Genomic DNA, 23,797 nt, shown 5'->3' on the forward strand with positions numbered 1-23,797 from the left:
CGTGTCCAAGAACTGAGCCCCTATTCCCACCTCTGTGTTCCTTGTTGGTTAAGTGGTCTATTGTCTCCCCAGGAGGCAGGTAACACACCTGACCCGACCTGCCCTGGTGAACGCTGAGACTTTGTCCTTTCCTCCTATATTGGGTCTCCAGCCCTGTGTCACTCACTGGGTGGATATCTTGGTAAATCGTTTGCCTCCTCCGGACCTCAGTTCCTCCATCATTAACTTGGGAACAGGCGGGAGGAAGCTAGATCAGGTTTCTGAAGGCTGCGCCCCTTGATCAAGGTTTTGGGGATTCCAAAATGTTCGGGGTACACACAACAAAGTCCTACCTCTGTGCACGACTTCTATCCCCACTGCAGATACTCTGGGGCATGCAAGCGGGACCCTGGCTGGCGTGCTGGGCGTGGCACAGCAGCCGGGGAAACAATTTAGTTGTGTGGCTTTGGGACACTGCAGCTCTTCTCTGAGCCTTAGTAGACTGGTCCGTCATGTAAGGAAACCCCAGCGATTCCAGCCGACCTGGGTTGTGGGGCGCTGTGTCGGCACGCGGGGCTTTTTTTGCGGGTTACATAAGACCCTGGGGTGGCGGGAAGAAGGGGGCGTGGGGAGGCTCGGCCAGGACCAGCGGCGAGGTGGGGCACCGCGCGTGGGGGAGCACAGGGCGCGGCGGAGTCGGGTTTCAGTGCGCGGGTGAGTCAGGCGCGGGCGGCAGCTGGGATCCCGCCGTTGCCACCGAGCGCCGCCTTTGTTCCGCGTGTGAAGCGGAGCTGGGGTCCGGCGACTGCACCATGGCACCCAGGTAGGACCCGCGCCCCGAGCCCCCGTGCCCTGGCCTCTGCCGCCCCGCCGCCTCCTCACCTTCTCTGCCACCGCTTCTTTCAGGAGGACCGTGCAGGACCGGCGCCCGCGGTGGCTGCTCCCCATCATCTCCGCACTGCTCTCCGTCGTCCTGCAGACGCGCGCCACGACAGGTAAGCCACGGCAGCCGCCGGTTGCGCGCCCGGGTGCAAGGCGCCTCATTCCTGGACATAAAAGGGAGTGCTTGCTTGGCACAGCGCGCTGTGCTGGCTCTTCTGTCCCGGGTCCTCCCGGGTACCGGGGTTTCTAGGCGCCGGAGAGATCGCTTCAGCCAGGGCACGCAGTGTCTGAGCTGGACGCGGCTCCCCAGTGAGGGCTGAGAGGGGTTTTGGCTGCACAGTGACACAACACTGCCAGAAAGGACAGGGTCACCAACAGTGTTGGGCATCCGCGCCGAGTTCCTGGCGCGCCGGGCTCTGGTTGAGCAGATCCGAAGTCCATTAGGTCTATAGAAAGCACAGTCACCGGCAGGGACACCTTGGCGCCCTGGTCTCTCCTAACATAACGGAACAGAGTTGCACGCACGCTTGGTTCAGCGGGTTACCAGAGGTCCCCCCTCCACCTTCCCCATCCCTGAGGGGCAGAGGCACGGCGAATGATGAACTAAGCCTGGGCAAGTGACCCTTCATTCTGTTCTCTGTGCCTCACTTTCCCCCAGCCCCCTCAAACCAGGACTCAGAAAATGTCGAATTAAAGTGGATTTGGGTTAAAGTCTGGCTGTCTGGGTGTGAATCGCGCCTCTGTTGGGTGACCATGGGCGATACTTTTCGTATCTTCGTGCCTCAGTTTCTTCATCTGAAAAGGATAAACTAGACCCACTTATTTCCCAGGGATATTGTGAAGTCTAAAGGACAGATGGGGGAAAAAGAGTTCTTTCCATGCTTCTGGGTACTGAGCAGTCAGAAAATAAGAGCGGAAGATATCTTCTCTCTTCGCAGGAACTTTTGTGTTGGGAAGTACCTCAGCCACAGTGGGGAGACGTAGGAAATGCAGGCAGCTCTGAAAGCCAGAACTCAAACCCAGTAGGGCAGGTTCCGGTCCCTGTTCAGTCTTTGCACTATGCGCTCAGCAAAACCAGGCTTTTGGAACAGCAGCCTCTCAGCCCTTAGAGGATTAGCACATAGCCTAGAGGAATAAACGAAGAAGGCTCAGGAGTGTGTCACGGTCCTCTGTTGGAAGCTGGGCTAGGAATGGTGACCTTGTTTAACTCCTTAGGTACTTGAAGAAGCCTGGTACCACCCGGCCTGTGGTCTGTGAGGGAGTAAGACACAGATGCAATGATAGCTCTTCCTGCCAGGGCGTCCAGCCTGGCACTTCTTGCAGATCAAAGGGCAGTTGGAGCAGAGTTCTGGTTTCTCTCAGTGTGGAAACCTTGCAATTTCCCATATGATATAGGGCTTTGCCAAGCCAACTGCAGAGGGCAGCTGACAACATTCAGTGCCCCTTTGGGATCTGAAGAGGACTCTGGGAACCCTGAGCTCTATAGAACTTGTGTGCAGCTTACATGGCTAGCTCTCATCCAGCGGTGCATCAGATGGGATCCGAACAGCCTCCCTTCTCAGTCATTATTCCAGGGGCTGGGGTCTGGGGACCTTAGCACTTCTATTCTGAGAACTCTGAATCCAAGTCAGTTTTCCAAGTGTCTGGGGTAAGATTTGACTCAGGTACCCTCACTCCAGAGATTTTGTTATCAATCATCAAGGGAGTCTCCCAGAAATGACTTTAAGATCCCCCAGTCTCCTGTGAATGGTGTAATGGGCGTGTCCTACTCATGACAGGAGCCCAGTGCATCTCCAAAGCTCTTGTAGCCTGCTGTGCTGGAGGGTCATCTCCATCTGGAGGCCCAGCGGGGGTGGGCAGGCAGTTTGTCTAAAGCTGCTCAGTTGTTCCAAGATAGATCTGTGATAACCTACAAGTGTAGGGGAGAGATTGTTTCAACAGAGCCACTGCTCAACTGGCTATTAGGAAAAGAATAGAGTAGAGTAGAGTAGAATAGGAAAGGAAAGGAAAGAAAAAGGAAAAAGTTGTAATCCCAGCACTTGGAATGCTAAGGCAGGAGGATCATAACTTCAAGGCTGGCTACACTGATAGACTATTTTCCAACCAACCCCAAGACTTCATAGTTTTATAGGAGTCAACAGAGCTCACACCAGCTCCACAGTTTCACGGACGAGGATACTGAGGCAAAATATCATTTGCCCAAGAGCACATGACCTTCACTGGCAAAAGTACAGCTGGAAGAATTTATGCTCTTGACCACTAAGCTAAATGTTTAAGCTTGTTTCATGTCGCCAATAGTTAAGCAGCCCCTTAAGTACTCAATATTGACTACACCACTACCTAGTGAGTCTACTCGTTAAATGTCTACTCAAGAGAAGGAAAACCATACTCCCACTCAAAAGCTTTTATGTAACCATTCATAACAGCATTATACATAGTGGCAACGTGTAGAAACAAACTGGCTCATTAACTGTAAAGTAAATAAATTATGGTATGTCCTTTCAATGGGATACTATTTGGCAATGAACGGGGAGGAAGCACAGATCCATGCTAAAACATGGTAAGTGTATGTGGCCAGATAAAAGCCTGCATGTTGTCAGAGCCTGCTCAAACAAACTTTCTGAAAAGGAAAAACTACAGAGCTGGAGGACATCCATGATGGCTTAGTCCTAGGGAAAGAAGCAGGGGCCACTAACATGGGCAGTTGGGGACTTTGTATGGGATGATCCAAGGCTGGGCTGTGGTGGTGGCTGTGCTATCACACAGATGAAGTAGCTGACCTGGCTGCCTTCAGCACGAGCTGCACACTAGACCTCAACAAAGCTGTTTAGAAAAACAAAAGACTGCACTTTGCAGGCCTCTAGACTCAGCTGAGACCTATGGTCTGGTTCCCAGCAAGCCTGTGGAGAGTCTGCACCTGGCCGGCCAATTACAGACTGCCAGCCCAAGGTTGTTCTGAGTCCAGGCTGCTTCTCCAGGTCTCAAGCTCTATTGTCTCTGCTGTCCCTGGATGTCCCCATAGGCAAAGCTCCTAAGGGATGGAGCCCAGATGTACAGTAATCTGCGGACAGTGGGTTTATTAAAAAGTAGATCTTTGCAAACATCCTAGTTGCCCCTCCCCAGTCCGGTTTTGAGCATTGGAAAACCCAGGTTTCATCTGTAAACTGAGATGACTAACTTCTCCTTCTGAGCCTCATTTTTCCCATCAATGAAATGGGATGGCAAGATTTGCTCAACCTTTCATTTCTAGTTTTGAATAATGGGAAACAAGATGGCATTTACCCAGATTGAGACTTACTTAGGTTCAGCAAACAGATTAAATACCTAGTCACCCAGGCCTCCTGCAGACTGAGGCTACAAAGGAGCCAGATCCAGATCTCTTCCAAGGGATTCTGAATTCATAGTCAGAAAGAAAGACCACACCTCATCCCACATCTACCTCATCCTAAGGGCAGTCACCCATCCCCTCCTACATCCCTGAAGCATCACCATCAGGGCCCCTTGTGTCTCTGAGGGTCAGGGCTAGTCTGCAGGATTGCCCTGTGGGTTCCTCTCCTAATGAAGCTAGCTTGGATGGAAGGGCTGCTGTTTCAGAGGGTGGGGACCATTGCTGGGACAGGAACGGTGCTGCCAGGCCTGTGCTCCCCCAAAGTACAACCCAGAAGGGAAGAGAACACCGGGGGCTTTGCTCTGCTCTGGTAGGGGGTGGGAGCTCCCCACCTTTCAGGAGTGATTGCCACCTGAACTTTTATAGCTGTCACTTCTGTTGGCTTAAAAACAGAACTTGATATAAACACACCTCCTTCCATCCCGGGCTCTGTCTTCCTTGACTCTGAGCCTTTTCCATGAAAAATATACTTTTCTGTTTCGAGTTCTTTCTCTGAATGTTAAGGCTTTGAGATCCATGCACGAGGCAAATAGTCTATTTTCACTGTGGTGCAATAGTCCACACCACGACTATAGCCACTGTGACGTACCCGCTTTTCTCCAACAGCACGTGGGCTGTCGTGGACCCGTGGAATCTGACAGTGAGGTGTGACTGTCCTTATGTGTATCTCAGGACACACGTGTACGCATTTCCTCTAGTTTCCCTCAGTGTGGTGTTGGGTCACAGGAGTGCACAGTCTTCAGACACACAGGTACTGCTGGCGTGCCTTCTTCTGTGTTTGTACCCAAGACACATACGCATCGGGAAGTAGAGCTCCATCCTCATCTCCTGGCCAGCATCCAGCCTCATGGCTGCATTTACCGTCAATACTTCTAGCAGGTGCAGTTAGAATCTTAATGAAGCCTTAATTCCTATTTCCCTACATGTGTGTATGTGTATGTCTCTCTCCCTGCCTGTGACTGTGTGCGTGGGTGTCTGTGCGTGTGTGCGTGTGCTGAGGGTAACCTTGGCTGTTCCTCTGGAGCCATCACCTTGTTTTTGAAGACAAGGTCTCTCGCTGGCACTGTTCACTGATTGGTGTATACTGTGTGTCCAGCTAGGGATCTTCCTACCTCCACCTCCCCAGTACTGGTGTTACAAACGCACACTGTGCTCAGTCTTTAACATGGGTGCTGGGGATGGAACTCAGGTCCTCATGTGTGTGTGGCAGACACTTCATCCATGGATCCATCTCCAAGTTGAGTTGATCAAACTTTTGTATGTCTATGAACCATTTGGATGTCCTGACTGACTTTTAAAAACTGATGAGGAGCTCATTTTAAAATATGGAGATGGGGTCTCCCACAGAACCTGGAGTTCACAGGTTAGGCCGGACTCGCTGGCCAGCAAGCCCCAGGGATCCTCCTGTCCTTTCCAGACAATCTCTTTGAACATACTTCTGTTCTACCTTTTCTGGCAATCTCATATTCTCTTAGGATTCTGCCCAGGGAATTCAGCCTCTCCTCCCAAGCATCTTGGGTGCCTCTCAGTGACATACTGCATGGTGACCACTGACAACTCCTACATCCTCTGCTGCAGGAGGAACCATGACATCAGGCCTGGGCCTTGTCTAACTCTGAATCCCAGAATCTCAGACAGGGTCTGACATAAGTGGACACTCAGTGAGACTTTTTAATAAATAGAGGTAGGAGTGAGCAGGTCTATCTGGCTTTTCATCTAACATATTCTCCATGGTACATAAGCCAAACCAAACCTTCCACAGCTCTGCCAACTTTAGAGTGACTGGCTAAGTAATCAGAGAGCATTAAGGGGCTCTGTTTCCTTCCACAACTTCATAACTAGGTGGTCTGGTATTCAGTCAAGATACCCTGATCTTTATTATTTTTGATTGCATGGGCTAGGTGGCCTGTTTGTTTGCTAGCTCATCTGTTCTCTTGTTTCTGATGACCTATGTAGTCAAGGGTGGGATATCATCTTCCCTCTTCTGAGTTTATCTTTGATGGCTACAGCTGATCCATTTGAAATGGACCAAAGGTGAAGGCATGAGCTGAAGTTAGCTCTATTCCAGGAGGGAGCCAGGAGTCCCCGAGTTACCAAGTGCCAGCGGTTGCCCTCACTGTGCTTCTTTGTACATTTTCTCATTTAACCATACAAATTTAACTCTTTAATCTCTATAGTACTGATTAATTTTATTCAAGAATGTATCTGTGCTGCCTGTGTGTGCATGACTATGTGTGTGCATGACTGTGTGTGTGTGCTTAAATCCACAAAGTTTTGATGATTGTTGTTTTAAAGTCAGATGAGGGACATCACCTTCCTGCCGCCTTCACTAAACCATGAATTCTTTGCTTAAAAAACATTTATTCATTCATTCATTTATTTATTTATTCATTTATTCATTCATTCATTCATTCATTTATTTATTTGTTTATTTATTGTGTGCCTGCACACATGCCACAGAGCACATGTGGAGGTCAGAAGACAGCTTCCTTGAGTTGTTTCTCCTGCCATTGTGTGGATCCTGGGGATGGAACTCAGGCCATCAGCCTTGGGAGCAGCCACTTTTACCACTGAACCATCTCAATGGTCCAAGTCTTGAATTTTTAGTAGGTCGGTTGTTAAATAATTGCCTCAGGATGTGATTGAACTCCTGGAGTGCCCTTGTGTGGCTAAGAGAGGAAGGACAAAAGGAGCCAATCCTACACAACTCAGTGGAAGATGTGAATGGCGGAGGGCTCTGTAGTCAGTGCACGGGATTGTGGGGTGGGAACTGCTGCTGTCCGCAGAGCCCAGGAAAGCTGAGATGCTGTCAAGGGTCTTCAGAGGAGTCAGGTTTGCTGGCTGACCAGCTGCTGCTCCCTGGGAATGAAAGGACAAACAGTCTAGGGTAAGAGCAGAACCTAGAAGAAGGTTCTGAGCAGCATATAAGGAGTTAACTGGGCCAGTGGAATTCATTACGTGCAGCCCACACACCATCTCCAGCAGAACACGATTCTACTCAACTCAATCCAACCCAACCCAATCCTACAAAGCTTATCAGTTCCTCAGTCCAGTTTAACCATCATGGCACAAATGGTCCCAACTCAGCCCAACCCAAACCAACCCAACCAAACTGAATTAAATCTAACTCAAGCCAACACAATCATTCCATCTAAATTCAGTCTGAGTCTTCTCAGCTCCATTTGACACAATCTAGTTAGTCCAGTTCAACCTAACTCAATTTAGCTCAACCCAACTCAATTTAGCTCAACCCAACTCAACTGCATTCAGCTCAGAACAGCCCAGGGAACTAATTCATCCCAGTCCTACACAACAGACTCAACTCATTCCATCCGAATCCAGGTCAGTCTGTTTGTATCCATGCTGACATGGGGACAGAAGGAATCTGTTTTGAAGACACTGTTCTTAAGCAACCAGGACTCTAGGTTTAGGATTTAGGGAGCCCCTTTCTGGGTTTGAGAAGCTTGTTTGGAGTCTGGCTTGCAGGTAGCAACCTAACTTTAGGCCTCTGTAGGAGTTGCCCTTCCTGTTGATGAGGGCCTCAAATAAGTCCAGCTGAAAAGTCTCTCAACCAAAGTCTCTTTAAACTAACTTCCTTCCCAAAGGATCTCCCGACAATGTCTTCAAGTAATCTGTCCTTCTCTTGTGGTTGCTCTTAGAGATGTCTGTCTTCTTCCCATATTTCCTGGTGGTCCTGTTCTCTAAAGGGCTCTCTGGAGTGGAGGCAGGGGCTAGAGAGCTGCATGGGATCCACTTTCTATCCTGGGAGAGACTCAGGAGCTGGTAGTAGAGGCTTGAGTGTAGCAGGTGACTTGTATGCTTGGGGCTTGTTTTGAGTGTCCCCATAGACAGACAGAAAGCTTGTGCACTATCAAAATAGGGACGTCTATTTCCACTGGAAATGGGGGAGATAGAGGGACATAAACTGTGTGTGTGTGTGTGTGTGTGTGTGTGTGTGTGTGTGTAAGTGTGCATGCAATTGGAGACCAAAGGGCAAACTTGAGTGGCATCCCCAGATACCATTCATGTTTCTTATAATTGTTTTTTTCAGAGACACCATATCTCATTGGCCTAAAAGTCACCAAGTAGACTATGCTAGCTGGCCATTGGGTCCCAGGGATCTTCCTGTCCCCACCTCCCCTGCACTTGAATTGGACATACTACCACATCCAATAGTCAGCCTTTAAGAGAGGAGATTTTTAAAAATGCCATAAAAAGTGATGAAAGTAATGCATAGTATTATAAAAACCTGGGGAAAAGAAGAAAAAATCTTCTTTAAAAATAAAGATCACATGTTATCTGTACTCAGCAATAAAGAAATCCTGCTCGCATTTGGGGGGACTCTCACAAATGTTTTCCACATGTAAATATGCATATATGTTAGAATGTGAATAGGTCATTTTTGAGTGCTTTCTTCCCTTAGTAATCTTGTAGACGCTTCCTCAAGAGCATTAAACATTCTCTAATATTCTGTACCTGAATTAGCATTTCATAGTGCAGATACCCCAGTTAAGCTCATTCATGTGTAGGCTTCTAGCTGCTGCTGCTGCTGGCTCAATGTAAACCCTACTGTGAAGACCACAATGGCATTTCTGTTTGATGACTCTGTGATTATTAGTGACCACAAATTCCTAGAACAAATCAGTGGAGATTTTGTTGCAGTCTTTGGCCAGGTCATGGTAATTTACCAGTCAGGACACAGCCAATGAGAAAGCCTCTGCCTCCTGCCTTTGACCCGGGCTGCTGCCACTTCAAGAAACGACAACAGCCAAAGGCCAGGGTGTGCATTGCTTCTTCATGTTCCTGCCTTAGCCAAACAGAGATGGGGTCGCCTCTCTTCTGTTCATTCAACCATTTTTTAGGCCTTGTGGTAAATGCTAGAAGGGTTTTTCAGAAAGTTAGAATGTGAATGTGCAGGTCATAAACTTGGTGTCCATAGCCCCTGGAAACCTTCAGGCCAGCCACCAGTGGGTTTTAATGGTGTCTGGCCCAATCAATGCAAAGAAGCAGTGGCATTATGAACAACCAGTCTAAACTGGGCGTGGCAGCTCACACCTGTGATCCCTGCACTTATGAGGCTGAGGCAGGAGAATTGCCAGAAGTTCGAGACCAGCCTAGGCTATATGTAGTGAGAGCCTGTCTCAAAACAGCAACAAAGCAGGCATGAACACAAAGCAGAGCAAACCCTCCAGTTTCACGGTTTCCTTTAGAAGGTGATGGCCCTGAGTCTCCGAGAGAGTCTATATTTGACCACAACTCAGATGGCAGAGCTGGTTCCCAGGGAGAGATTTAGGATGTGGTTCTTGCCTCTGGTCTTCAAGGTTCTGGATTCAAATCTTAACTCTACTGCCTTCCTTTGAGTGAGATGTTTCAGTCTTTCTGGTTTGTAGATTGGAACGGGATTAGAGATAAGGCAGGAGTCAGTCAGTGATAGGGAAGTACAATGCCTCATTAACCCCCTCCCTCCTCACTGTGGGTCCCTTGGAGACAGGACCTTTGTTTTATTTACCTGTCTTTCCTCAGCATATGCTGTGACACCCAAAGGATATGGTGAGATCTTGAATTCATTAAAGAATCTTCAAAGCCTGGGGCTGAGGTGACCTCAGAGAAAACCCAGCACGATAGGCCCTTTGACATGACCATCTGTGTGCTGTAGGCTACTCTGTCATCCATTCTGGCTACAGGAGGTGGGAAGGGGGTGAGAGCAGGGCTTACAACATAGATACATCAGAAAGAGCATGTGTTTGCTGGGTGGGAATGTAGCACAGCGTTAGAGGGCTTTGCCTGGCGTGCACAGAACCCCGGTTGGATCCCCAGCACTGCATAAACCACATGGTAGTGTACTCAACAGGAGTTCAAGGTCAGCTGCAGCTTCCCAGTTAGTCTGAGACCAGTGTGGGCTAAACAAGATGCTTTCTGAAGAGCAGTCTATGTTTGCTTTCCATGCTATAAACATTTTCTGTGTTTACACCCACTGGAGCAGAGGTGCTGAGGTCCAACTGATGACTAAGCAACTTGTTCTGTCTGTATCCTCTGCCTTTCCACCTTCAGTCACACAGGATTGTGGCTGCTTGACTCTGCCCCTTTGTCCAGCCTAGATAGGTGCAGTGACCAGCTTAGTTAGCTGGAGGTTCATGGTGCAAGCCACGTGTATAAGAGGGCGTTCTGGCTCCTTGGTTACTGTTCTGGGATTTAGAGAGTTTGCCGTGGACCTGGGTACTGACAGTAATAGGGTGCTTTCTATGCATTTTTACTTAATATTTTCATACAATATATTTGAATCACTTCCTCCCCAACTCCTCCCAAACCCTCCACAACTCTGGGACACCCAACTTTATGTCCCTCACCTTTCTCTTCAGGAAAATCAAAACCAAGAACAACACAAGTGAAAATCAGAACAAACAAAACCAAAAAGACAAAAAATCAGCAAAACAACACAATTCTAGTACCTTATGATGTCGTTAGCACCCCCTGCTTCTCCTCCCCCAGCATAGTTTGCTTTGTGCTGACCAACTGGAGTGTGGTTGGTCTAGCAAGTGACTCTCCACTGCCCTGGAGTGTGGTTGGTCTAGCAAGTGACTCTCCACTGCCCTGGAGTGTGGTTGGTCTACCCGCTGACTCTCCACTGCCCTGGAGTGTGGTTGGTCTAGCAGTGACTCTCCACTGCCCTGGAGTGTGGTTGGTCTAGCAGTGACTCTCCACTGCCCTGGAGTGTGGTTGGTCTAGCAAGTGACTCTCCACTGCCCTGGAGTGTGGTTGGTCTAGCAAGTGACTCTCCACTGCCCTGGAGTGTGGTTGGTCTAGCAGTGACTCTCCACTGCCCTGGAGTGTGGTTGGTCTAGCAGTGACTCTCCACTGCCCTGGAGTGTGGTTGGTCTAGCAGTGACTCTCCACTGCCCTGGAGTGTGGTTGGTCTACCCGCTGACCCTCTGCTGGACTGAAGTATGGTTGATCTACTCTCCACTAGAGAAAATTTATTTTCCGTTTCTCAGCAGGTATCAATTGCAAATAACTTTTTGGTTAGTGGTGGGAATTTGTGCCTACTTCTCCTTGACAGTGCTAGGATTTTGTCTGGTTTGAATCTGTGCAGGTCTTGTGTGTGCTGTCACAATCTCTATGAGTTCAAATGTGCATCAGTCCTGTTGTGCCTGGAAGACAGTTTCCTTGGAGTCACCAACCATCTCTGACTCTTATAACCTTTCTGCTTCCTCTTTTGAATAGAGTCCTGAGACCTGAAGGGAGGAGTCTGATGAATTTCTATGTTTTAGAGACATATTCTGGTATAGAGAGGCACATGTTTCATGTTTATCAACTATAAGTACATAGTACATCTGTGCATTTTATAATTATCAACTATGTATACATGTAATATGTGTTATATGTAGAAATTATAGGCATGTTAAGTGTTTATATGTATCTGTGCTTCATATATAAGTTGTACGTATATATAAGCTTCTACATATTGTGTACATGTATATGTCTGGCTTTTAGGTTTTGTGTAGTGTATACATAAGTGGCATTGTGAGTGTGTGTGTGTGTGTGTGTGTGTGTGTGTGTGTGTGTGCCCTGTGGTGGGAAAGAGTCCAGCCAGAGCTTGACAGAAGCTGTCCCCTCTCCAGTGTCTGCCCTGGGCAGACCTCTATGCTGCACCCCCCTCAGTCTCTAGCATCTTTCTATTCTGCTGTGGTCCATAAACCAGCACCTTCTGACAACTCCATGGAAGGTAGAGTCTCCAGCCCCATCTGGAACCCAGTAAATCAGAATCTGCATTTCATTGAGAGCCCCCCGATCTCAAGGCGAAGCTTAGCCTGTCTCTGATTATGTTGCCCCTGCCTAAGACCCTTCCCACAATAATCCCTATAGCAGGCAGAGCAACAACCCTCTGAAGGAGTCCAGGTGCCACCTGTAGCCCTGTGCCAGGCAATGTGGCAAAGAGGAATTAAGGCTACAGGGGAAGAGACAACACCCTGGTTTTGGGGTTGGACCCAATAGATCCACCAGGTTCTTTGAGTGGGAGAGAGAGGGTGAAGTAGAAGCTGGAGCTGTGTGAACTGGGGTGACGTGACCAGCCTTCTTCAGTGGTCTAGGAGTTGGAGGACTGAGTCACAGGCCAAAGGATATGGACCCCCTGAAGGGGCTGGACACAGCAAGGGGACAGAGTCTTCATTTAAAGCTTCTAGAAAAATCCTGTCTTTGCTACCTGAATTCTTATTACAGCAAGACTTTGTTGGCCTTCTAACCTTCAGAGCTGTAAGATTCTGAATCTTGGCTGATCAGAGCCACTGAGTTCGTGTGACTGATAAAAGCAGAACTTCTTATCAATCACAGTGAGTCCAGTCGCTCCTCTGTGGACCTGCTGCTCCTGCCTGGTCTCTTAGACCTTTGCTCTTCTCATTCTGACCCTATGCCTTCAGGGTTAGAATGTGAGGTGTGACTCCCTAAGGATCCGGCTCACTCCCCAGTACTTAGCACTGTGCCTGGATGGCAGGCTGAGCTCGAGCTCCTGACCCTTGTTAAAGAAGTTCACGTGACCTCGAGCTCCTGGTTAGCATCAGGCAGGAAACTGCCCCCTTCCCCAGCCCACCATGTGCAGGACGCAGCTATGGCCACGAGAAGGGGTGCAATCGAGACCAGCCAGAGCCTGTGTTGGCAGTCTCCTGCTCTTTCTCTGCCCAGGCAAGTTTCCATACCTCCCTGGGTCTCAGTTTCCCCATCTGGGAAACAAAGAGGTCAGACCAGGTGAACCCTACATCACCATTAGCAAGAACATTCTAGCGTGTCTGAGTTCAGTTTGGCCCTGACTTTGTGACAAATGAGAGCATCGATGTGACTGAGCGGGGCCCAGCCTGGCTGTCTGGTCCCAAGCATCTCTCACTGATGGTCCATTCATGAGCTGGGCCCAAATCTGTGGGACAACTGTGTATATTTGGTACCAAACAGAGACTTCAGCCTCTCTAGTCGCCCAGTCAAAATGCCAAATTACTCATTCTCCTGCAGAAAGCACAGGGAAAAACGAATCATTTCTCTCTGCACAGTTTTTCCATGTGACAAATTTTCTAATTTTACTTCAGGTTAAGCCAACTCCAGCCGATGGCCTCATTTCAGAATCTCCCGACCCCCTTTTTGAGATTTGAGTTTCCTGATGAAAAACACACAATGGCTTTTGTTGGTTTAATATTTGCAAGTGTGAGGTGGTACTAAATTTGCAACTGAACGCCTTCCTCTTCTCTGCTCTGTGATGCCCAGCAAAGACTTCTTAGTCTAGTTGTTTGGTTCTAGGCCTGGCCAAGTCCTGTTCACTCTTTGGATGCAGACACTTTTATCTGAAGGGAGGGGGGCAGCAGCTGATGAGATGGAGCCCGTATGGCTGGATGGGAAATATGGTTTCTGGGCATGTCTCTAAGGACAGCTGGTTCCGTGAAGGCTGCTGGGATGGGGACTCACACCTGCTGCCAGCTGTGGGTCTGGGCTCGGGTGCTCCATGCATGGCACAACTGGGGAGCTTTGAGCATTGGAAAGAGAATGGCGGCTGTGTTTGTTAGGCATGAATTCTGCCTGTGTGATGTCTGCTACCTGCCAACCCTGTCTTCCACCTCTTTGCCACCCTTGGAGACATACATCTCTGAAAGTCAGGCATCCCCTCTCTCTGACCTCTGGCTCATTTCTGTGCATGCAGAGAGGCTGTCCCAAGTGCAGGTCCTATCGTGTCCCTTCTTCAAATCCCTCTGTGCTTTCCATTACAGCAATGAGCTGCCTGGGCTACAGCCAAACCCCTCCTGTCCCATCTCTCCCAGCCTCTGGCTCCAGCCATGCTGAACTCCTTGCTGGTCTCCTTTCTCAACCTCACCAGTTTTTCATAGACTTGCTCCCTGAGCCAGCAGCTAGGGCATTACTCTGGAATGCAGGGTTTGGGGTCCTTCCCTAGAGCAACAGCATCAGGCTTTGTGCTTTAGAGGCCACTAGGCAACGCATTTGATGCCAAAGTGTGACCCACAGTGCTCTAAGCACTGGACAATGGGGAGCCTGGCTCTGAAGTGTCTGGCAGAGCTGGCTTGGTCCTAGGCTGGTGACAAGTGCCAGCTGGTGACCTTGAATGGCTTACTAGTGCTCTCCGAGCCTCAGTTTCTCCATCTGTAACAGTAGGGCTAAGGATAGGATTTATCTCTGGCTACTTGTGATCAGTAAATGCATTAACCCCCACACCCTAAGCTCTTAGCACAGTGTAGGGGGTAAACAGTCAGTCAGGGGTGAAAGGTCTCAGATATGGGGTTTGAGAGGGACGTAGACAAGTTGTTGGGGAGTGTGTAGTTTATTAGAACATTTATTAGCTTCATGGACAGACAGACAACAGCGTGGTGGGGGTTTGAAGGGAGGAAATCAGGGCCCATGTGGCAGAAGTGAGGGTCTCTTCTGTAACTCACTGAGGAGGGGGCAGGTTTTATAGTATAGTCTGGTGGTTTCTGATTCTAAGGCAAGAGCAGGGAAGGGGATGGGAACAGGAAGTGTGGCTCCCAAAACCCGCTTTGATATAAAATCAGACCCTGGCACCCTGAAGTATGTCAGCCAGGAGCTCACAATTCCCAGCCCAGTGCTTTGTTTTAGATAACTGTGTGTGTGGGGGGGGGATGCTGAAGATATTGTGGCCTTCCCAGAAGCTGGATTCTAACGGGACATTCTTATAGGTCAAAGGGTCCGGGTGCAACCTCCGTGTCACCCCTAAACCTTTCTGTGGCTTCATTCCACATCAGTTCATTCTGTCAGGGAACAGAATCCATCTGCAAGCCCATGTCACCGAGGACCTGGAGGGCCAGGTCAATGCCACTCACCTTTGGAGGTTAGGATTGTTGAGCCCTCAGGGACAGGAAGGCAACCATTGTGACCAGATGTGGAAAAGCTGAATCCGCTGAGCAAAGACCTGTCAGGTTCGGATGGGTGGGCAGAAATAGTTGTGAGGTTCTAGACTGTGGTAGACAAGGCTGCCCCATCTGTGGACACCTACTAGGTTTTTGTAAACTCATCCATTTGTTCGTTCCTTTTCACTTAAACATTTCTGGACGGTTTACTGCATGCAAGGCTATGTATGACGTGCTGGATGTAAAATGGCAGACAAGGCAGGCCTGGCTCCAGTGAGGGATGCAGACACTAACAAACTGTGCAAGAACAATCCTCTGATACTGATAAATGGCAAACAGGGGTCTGGAGGAGAATAGGAGCCAGGCATGGACATGCATGCTTTTAGCTTAGCACTCAGGAGGAGGCAGGAGGCTTGCAAGTTTCAAGCCAGCCTGGCCTCATGAAAAACGAAGGTACAGGGCCCTACTAAAGCACACATCTGGATGCTCTCATCTGTTTGAGGGCATCATGGAAATCTTGCCAAGGAGTGACATTTAAGATGCGATCCCGAAGGTGAGCAGATTTACTCAGGGAAGGGTGCCGGGTAGGTCGTTCTGAGCGATCCAGATATCCAGTTTGAAGGGATCCAGATGGGGGAGAGAGTTAAGAAGTGGCCTGCTGGGACTGGAGAGATTGTTCAGTGTTTTACACTGGGTATTATTCTAGAGAACCGGGTTCAATTCCCAGCACCCACATGTCATATCCCAGTGGTCTGTAACTCCAGTCTCGGGGGATTCCAGCACTTCTTCTAGTGGTCACCACAGGTCCCAGATACCCACGTGGTGCACAGGCATACACGCAGACAGCATACCTATAGTCATAAAATAAAATTTTTAAAAAAGTTTTAATCGAGTGGCTTGCCTTGGCCAGAGCACTTGAGTATTAGAAGACAGAAAAGACCCTGGGAGGAAGGTGGAAATTCCATTGATAGCCCAGCCTTGCTATCACAGCCCCTCAGGCTCCATGTGGTGTTCACAGCCCAGAGCTTGGTGTAGAATACGAGCCTTGGGCCCTGGAGGTGTATAGAATGGGACTCTGGGTTTGGCTATCTGCCTTGCTTACAAGAGAATGCACTAATTCCAGTGGAAGATAGAGGGGCTCCAGTACCGCCGCCGGAAAGGGACAAACTTAAGAGACTTAGAGAGAAACATTGGAGAAGCAGGGCTGGACTGGGAACCATGAGCCATGGGCAAGAGCTCCTCTCAGGCCATCCCCACTGCAGGCTGAGAGGTGGAGAAGGGTGTGGGGAAAGTGACTGGGCCCTCAGTGCAGTGGTACTCGGTGCCAACCTGCTCCTACCTCTCTGTAGACGGCATTGAGAATGTACACATGGAAGTGCATTGAGTGAGCCTTGGGCCCTCCTGGCTGAGGCAGAGGAGGGGAGGGTCTGGATGGGAAGGCAAAGGAGCAACTCCTTCAGAGACAGCTGCACCTGTGGGAAGAGAGCCCGGCGCTACCCCCTCCCTGTGTTGTCCTTTCAGAACGGCTATGCGGTGGTTCCTGGCTGGGTGACAGGGCCCTGCAAAGAGCCACATTGTTTATCTCCCAGAGCATGTATTTTACTCAGCGGTTGGGAAGTTGGGGCCAGAGACCAGTCACAACTGGGGACTAATCCAGACCATCACTAGGAGAAACAAACACCCGTGTGTTATGACGCGGTAGCTGAAGGGCTGTGAAGCAGGATGCTCTCTCACTGATTCTCCAAGCTCCTGTGTGGCTCATTGGCTAGGTCATACCCACAGGTCTGAGGTCCTCTCTCTGATGATGAGAAGCTTGGGTAGAGATTTTTTTTTTTAAGTAGACCTGAGGTTCCCAAATCGTGGAAGAGGCACAAATTGTTGTCCAGGGTGCCAGGACATATTCGTGCAAAAAAAAAAAAAAAAAAAAAAAAAAAAAAAAAAAACCCACATTTTCTCCGTTCATAGCATTTGTGTGTTTGGGGGGGAATAGAGTGTTTGATGACAAAATGGAGACCATCATGGTCCAAAGCTCTTGTCAGAGAACTCTCAGTTCCAAAAGGATTTGCCTCTGCCACTTCTAGACTTCCAGCACCATACAGCAGGTGTTCGGCAAATGCTTGCTGCATAAATAGCGCTCTCTCTCTCTCTCTCTCTCTCTCTCTCTCTCTCTCTCTCTCTCTCTCTCTCTCTCTCTCTCTCTCTCTCTCTCTGTGTGTGTGTGTGTGTGTGTGTGTGTGTGTGTGTGTGTGTGCTCTGATGGCCTTGAGAAGCTTGCCTTCTCAATCTATGTTTACCTTTCCAGGAATAAGTGAGTGGGGCTGCTCTCACGCGGGAAGCTTGGGTGGAATGTGAAACATTCAGGTCATGAATATGCATGCAGGACTCCAGCCAGTCCAGCTCTGAAGTTCAAGATTTCGAAGAATCACCCTTTGGAGGCGGCCTCCTACCCAGTGTGGTCTGCTGCACATTGGCTCCTTGTGTGTGAAGGCACAGTTCGCCTTTCATGTACCGTGCCTGGCTGGGCTTTCTTTCTAATAGGTCCTGCACATCCCTGATATTCGTTAGTCCCCTCTGGGAACTAGAAGACAGAAAATGTTGGGTGTCGGGGACTTTCTTCTTGGGCTTTCATAAATTGCAGCTGGGAAAAAGAAGGCACAGAAAGAACAGCCACTGTATAGCATCAATACAAGGTTTCAGAACTTAGTCTGCAAGTGTCTGCTGCTGTCTGGGTGAGTGCATACCCTCTTCTTGAAGTTTCCAAGAACACTTGAGCACAGGTGAGTCATCTGCCTGTCCCCTCTCAGGAGGGGCTAGCCTTGGCTAGCACTCAGTTCAGCAAACATTAGATGGACTTCGGCTCCCAGCTCAGTCACTTGCTGGTGTTGTGTTGGAGTACCTTACTCAGATGTCAGAACCACATCTGGACAGAGAAACAGGAGAAATCCTGCCTCCCAGACTGTACGATAGTCAGCAGGGGATGCCGAGCCTGAGGAAAGCTGCTGGCCAGCACTGGGTGCTCCTGGGACCTTAGACCTCACTCTACTGGGCAGCAGCAGCCTTGGGAGCTTCTTGAAATACCAAAGCCTGGGCCTCGTTGCCTGACTCCCACTGGGGTAGAGGGCAGTATGTTCAGAAGCTCCCTGGGGCTTCAGCTCCCCAGACAAAGTGAGGAGCTCAGGGTACCTGTGCTGTGGAAGCAGGATCACGTCTGTTCTGTCCTCTCTGAATGCACAGGACTGGCGGTGATCAGTCATGGTCATAGTCCACCTGACATTTACCTTGCAGTGCTGTCTTGAGAGCTAGGTACAGCATCATCTCCATGCCCAGATAAAGAGACTTAAAAGCTCAGAGATGTTGAAGAAAGAACCCAAGGTCCCCTGGCTAGGAAGCCATAGAACAGAGTCTTGCTGCTGGCAGGTCTCTCTGGTACCCATGCCCATATCTTTCTCTGCACCATGCTGGGGGAGGCTGGTCATTCCTCTGGTCCTCTAAGATCCCTGTCTCTTCATTCAGTTTCTGATGCCTTAGCACCTTGATGGTTCTCCCACAGCGTCCTAGAGGCCACAGACTCTTCCTCCAGGAAACGTTTGGAGACAGTCAAGCTGCCCTTTCATCTAGTTAAACAAGAGTTGGTCTGTTTCAAAATATGACTTCAGGGTCACCATCTGTCCTGGCTGTCCTCTTAAACTCAAATCCCAGTTCAGAGCCAAGCCCTCCCTCAGCATCTCTCTGAGGACAGGTCTCTTGGCACGATTGGGCCAGGAAATTTCTACAAAGTTGTAGTGTCTTTGATGACAGCTGCAGAACACACTTTAAAAAAAACATTTATTGTTTATTGTCCCCTCACCAACAACATCCAAATCATTGCGTGAGGACCGCAAGCCCAGGGACAGGTTCAATGCACTCATCTCGCCAGTAAGTATCTCCTTGCAGTCTACCAAGCACTTTGCAAGGCTTTTTGCCATCTCTCCTTTCTTTGGAACCACAGGTGGGCGTGGCCAGAGTAGCCTGGGGATTTGACATTGTAGGGATTTGCCCTCATCATGACATTAGCTTGGACCTTGTTTTGCTCATCTTGGGGGATCTGGCATTTCCCGAGACCCTTCCTAGCTTTCAAGGTGACCCTGGTTTGTCTTTGCTTTAGAGAGTGTAAGCATGATTTGACTCTGTCTGTTACAGCTGTGTGCTCAGTCTGCTATAGCACCATGCCTGGCCAGGCTGGCTCCACACCAGTGCATCTGTGGGGATGCCTCGGGCCGTTCCCAGGGCAGCTTGATTTGCCCCAGGCGTCCATGCCAAGCGCTGAGAGACTGCAGGCAAGTGTGTCTCCTGCTGCTGCCAAACTCCCGCCTGGGCTCTGCATTCCAAGTCACCCAGTCCCACCCTCTCCTTGGCAAGGGAAAGGAAGAGGGGCTGACTGCCAGGGCAACCGCTGGAGGAGAAGGAGGGATTCCTCCTAAAATGGTCAGGGGAGCCTTCCTCAGAAGCCCTCTGAGGTGCCCTGCTGCCCGTCCATCGCGTCTCCTAGATCTGATGGCCAAGCGCCTCTGCTCTGAAGAGAGAAGACAGGTGGGCTCTATCTGATTTGCCCTCAGCCCACTCACCTGAAGCAGGCACATGGCCTCCCCTCCTCAGATTAAATGTGCTCACATGTTTAGCCTCAGCGTGGCCTGTGGGTGGCCTGACATTTCTGGTCCTGGCAGTTATTTGCCAATCTTTTTTCTTCCCTTCCCGAACCACTCAAATCTTAGCTTTCCTCACTTGGCCTTGCTTGTTCAGAGCCTTCTAGAGCCTGTCAATTGCCCCCTCTTTTCAGGTCACTTCCTAGAGCTTTCAGCAGGTGGTGAGTCCTGCGGGTCCCCTCCTGTCCTTGGCACATGGTTTTCAGACTCAGGCCTTCAATATCAAGGCTATGGAGATTGGTGATGAGGTTGAGAATTAGCTGCTATCAGGTCTCTCATTCCCTCCATGCCTTCAAGACATGTCTAGGCCTAGTCCTGACAGGGCTGGATGAGGGATGCTGGTTGTGGGAGACATGGGCAGGTTTGGGATAAAGCGAACGGTGGGAGGGCTTCTCTTATTTCCTCCTCAGGGCTCTCATCTCCCTTGTGACTGTGTTCCCAAGGGCCAAGGCCTGTGGATGGCCACTCTGAAGAGGTTGCTGACTACCTAGTAGTAACTAGGCTATACCCAAAGATTCAAGAGACACCCTAGGCCACGCTTCACTTACAGCCATTACATTCAGGAAAGCTCCAGAATTATAGAACTTTCTAGTCCTCTTCCCATCTCTCCATGCCACACCCACCCAGTGCCTGTCTCTCTAAAGGTTGGGCTTCATCCATATAAGAGGACCAGGGATCTTAGAGTTCTGCTCCTGGTGCCTGGAGGATGGAACAGTCTCAGTTCCTCTTGTCCAGTTACCTGAGCTGGTGGCTAGCACCAGGATGAGCTGTGGACACCCTCCCCCACAGAGGCACCCAGAAGGGGAAGCAGCTCTTATCCACAAGCCCCACCCAGAACATTGTTGCAGGGAGAGGGAAGGTGGAGGCGGCTGGAATTCCGTCTGAAGTCTGAGAAGCCAGTGTGTCTCAGAGGCACTCCCTGCCCAGCTGCAGAGAGAGAGCATGAGTCCTGGGCAGCCATCTTGCAGAAGGCTCTATTTTTCAAGCCCTCCTGCTTAAGGGTCAGCTGATGATGTGGGCTTGCAGCCCTCCCATGAGTCAACAGCTAGGCTCAGTGTAGCTATTGATATGCTATTAATTATTAGTGTATTAAGTCTAGGCAGCATGGGTCAGATGAGGGTCGGGTTATAAAGTACATGTTAACTGAATGGTGTTGGTAGACCAGTGATTGACTTTTCTAAGAGTTCTTTATGATCAATGATAATAAATACCCTGTGCTAAGGGGAGCATAGAGTTATTCTCATCCAGAACTCATAAATGTATCCGTTTATGCATTATTTGTTCATTCATTCATTTATGCATCCACCAAATGTTTGTTTTTGCCAATTCTTGGGCAAGACCTGTTTCAGAAAGATGTAGGAAGAGTTTGGAAGCTTTAGATGAGATGCAAAAAATACCAAGTATGTCCTCCAGCCCTTGCGGACCAGTGGGCAACACAGGACTATGAATAGATGGTGACAGAGTAGTGGAAAACTGGGTCTTCCTGGGCACTGTTCCTGGGGCACGGCAGGATACACAGATGAGAAGGAGGGGTCCTGTGAAGAATGGTAGGCGACTTGGCCTACTTCCTGTTGTAGATGGAGGGGCATTCCCTGGATGTCTGCCCATCTCTAACTATGTGGGACAAGAGAGACTGGGAAAAGCTGCAGAAACAGGTGCCTCAGACCCCTTGGGAGGAATGGACTCATACTGCTCTGGACTGGGCAGTCCCTTCATTGGTCAGCACTGAAAATCCCCAAGTCCTTGTGACTGGCTACCCTTGTCCAGCAGTGCCTGGGTCTGCCCTTCCTCTACCCGTGCACATCCAGGGACATCCCTGAACAGGCTTTTTGCTAATCAGCCTCCTTCTCCTCGGTGGGGAGCCTGTGCCATGGGACACCACTGTTCCCTATCCATAAAATCTGGTTATTCACGCAGTCAACTTGGCTGGGAAGCTGCTTAGCTGCTAAGTTGCATATCTCAGGCAAGGCTCAGCTTTCCCATATAGCCCTGGGGCACTTCCTGTACGAATCCCTTGGGAGCAGCATCTGGATTCCTACCCTTGGGTCTCCGGTCCTGCAGCAGACTCCCGCACTGTTTGCTGTCAGCTCCGTGACTCCTCAAGACTGAGCGTATAGGTACCAGATTAGCCTCAGCAACAGAGCAAGCCTCAAATCTGAGTGTGAGCCACAGACACTTCCAGGGTTGGCAAAAGCGGCCACTCAGGTCTCCACCCTCAAATCTGGGGTGTTTGGTGTAGATCCTGAGATCCAGTAAGCTCCCAGATGCTACCAGTCCAGGAATCACACCTAGAGAACCTCCAGTGTCCTAGGACAGCAGATTGGCTGTGGGATCTGAACCCAGGCCATAAAGGTCCAGATTCAGCCTTACTTGTCGGGTTGAACCCTTCTGCACCTCCACCTCTGTATCGACAAAGCAGGGGTCACTATAATAGCTCTCCACTGGGTTCTTGTGTTGCCTGGAATAGTGCTTGGAGGCACCAGGAGATGTATGAGTTACCTGGAGCTGCTATAACAACACTCCGCAAAGTGAGTAAGCTAAAACAACGATTTCTCGTTGTGCAGTTGGAGAGGCCAGAAGTCTGAAATTGAGGTGTCCAGAGCCCTTCTCCTCTGAGCTGTTTTCCCCCAGAGCTGCCTGTGGCGTGAGATGGTGACTCACTACAGATGATGTCAGATTCAGGAGTCAAGGCCCTGCTTATGCTCAAAGAGCCTTTGTTCCCCATATGGAAAAGCAAAGTCCTCGGACTAAGAGGAGTTGATGGCAAACTCTTCCCTGATGCTCTTGACTGGATCTGGTCTACAGCATGACTCTGGGGTGAACATCATACCCAGGTTCCAAATCAGATGTGGGAAGGCAGGTGGTGGGAGGGACCAAAATCTGTCACTGCAGAGCCCACTGCACACTTTCTGAGGCTCAGATATGGATTTTGTGGGTAGGCTGGTTTCTGCTGTGTGCGTGCGTATATACGTGTGTGTGTGTGTGTGTGTGTGTGTGTGTGTGTGTGTGTTTGCACATATACATGTTAGGTAAGGTGAGCAAGTCCTCCCAGAACGAGGGAGGGAGGCTATGCTCTGTAAGCTTGGTTTCAGCAATTTATTTCTTTCTGGCTCTATTCAGCCAATCACATTCTTTCTTTGTGACGCATGGATGGGGTGCTTGTAAGGCCAATCCGGGACATGGTATATTGAGTTGCGGGTGCAGGGGCTGAACAAAAATTAACTTATCCAGGCCTCTGACCACAAACCAAGTGATCCATGCATGCCAGGCCATGTTCAGCACAATCCTCAATGACCGATGGCTCTTACTTTCTCAACCAGGGTCTCTCGCTGTCACACTAGACAGACCAGAAGACCCCAGCCCAGAGAGGTGAAGTGGCCAGTCCACGGCCACACACCAGGTTAGTAGCGGACCCAGGACTCAGTCCAGATATGTCTGATGTTGAAATTGGCCCTTGCCTGTGACTGCTTCCTGGGACAAGCCATCAAAGCCACCTATGCCACATCCTAGAAAATTCTACTTCCTTGAGACCAATCAGGAGGGATATAGCTGGAGCCATCAGCCTGTATCATCCTGCCATCTATATCCTGACTCTAATCACGCTTGACCCTTCTAGACCCAGAACAATAATAGAGCATCTTCCAAACACAGGTTTCCAACCTGTGAGATGGGGCTAACAGTACTTTATGCCCCATAGAGAGCCACTCATGAAGAAGAATGGGCCTGGCAAACTGCTGAAGAGCTCTGGACATGAAGCAAAAAAAAAAATCATGGATGTTGTTGTTTCTCGTCATTCAGTTCATCCACAGGTCACCTTTGTTAAGCCTTTGCTGGGCCTGAGAGAAAAGCCGGAGTGCTCCATCCCCAGGAAGTCCATGTGGAGGCCCGAGATACAGCAAGTGCATAGGGAGGGGTGCCTAAGTGGAGGGATAGTGGGGTGAGCACAGAAGAAGCTGCTGTGGGCAAACCCATGGAAACCATGGAGACAGAGGGATGCAGTGGGCAGAGAGCCC

At 49.7% G+C, this 23,797-nt stretch overlaps 1 protein-coding gene across 1 annotated transcript in view; it reads left to right on the forward strand.

The window, feature by feature from the left end:
* Window positions 1–685: 685 nt before the first annotated feature.
* The window catches only part of Col15a1 (collagen type XV alpha 1 chain), a 105,403-nt gene continuing 82,291 nt past the window's right edge, over window positions 686–23,797 (forward strand). Inside the window, exons 1-2 of the mRNA XM_038347949.1 lie at window positions 686–802; window positions 886–974. Coding sequence (XP_038203877.1) covers window positions 792–802; window positions 886–974 — 100 coding nt within the window. The 5' untranslated portion in view covers window positions 686–791. The remainder of the gene's footprint in view (window positions 803–885; window positions 975–23,797) is intronic.

The sequence above is a fragment of the Arvicola amphibius genome, chromosome 11, assembly GCF_903992535.2.
Source record: "Arvicola amphibius chromosome 11, mArvAmp1.2, whole genome shotgun sequence".
NCBI lineage: Eukaryota > Metazoa > Chordata > Mammalia > Rodentia > Cricetidae > Arvicola > Arvicola amphibius.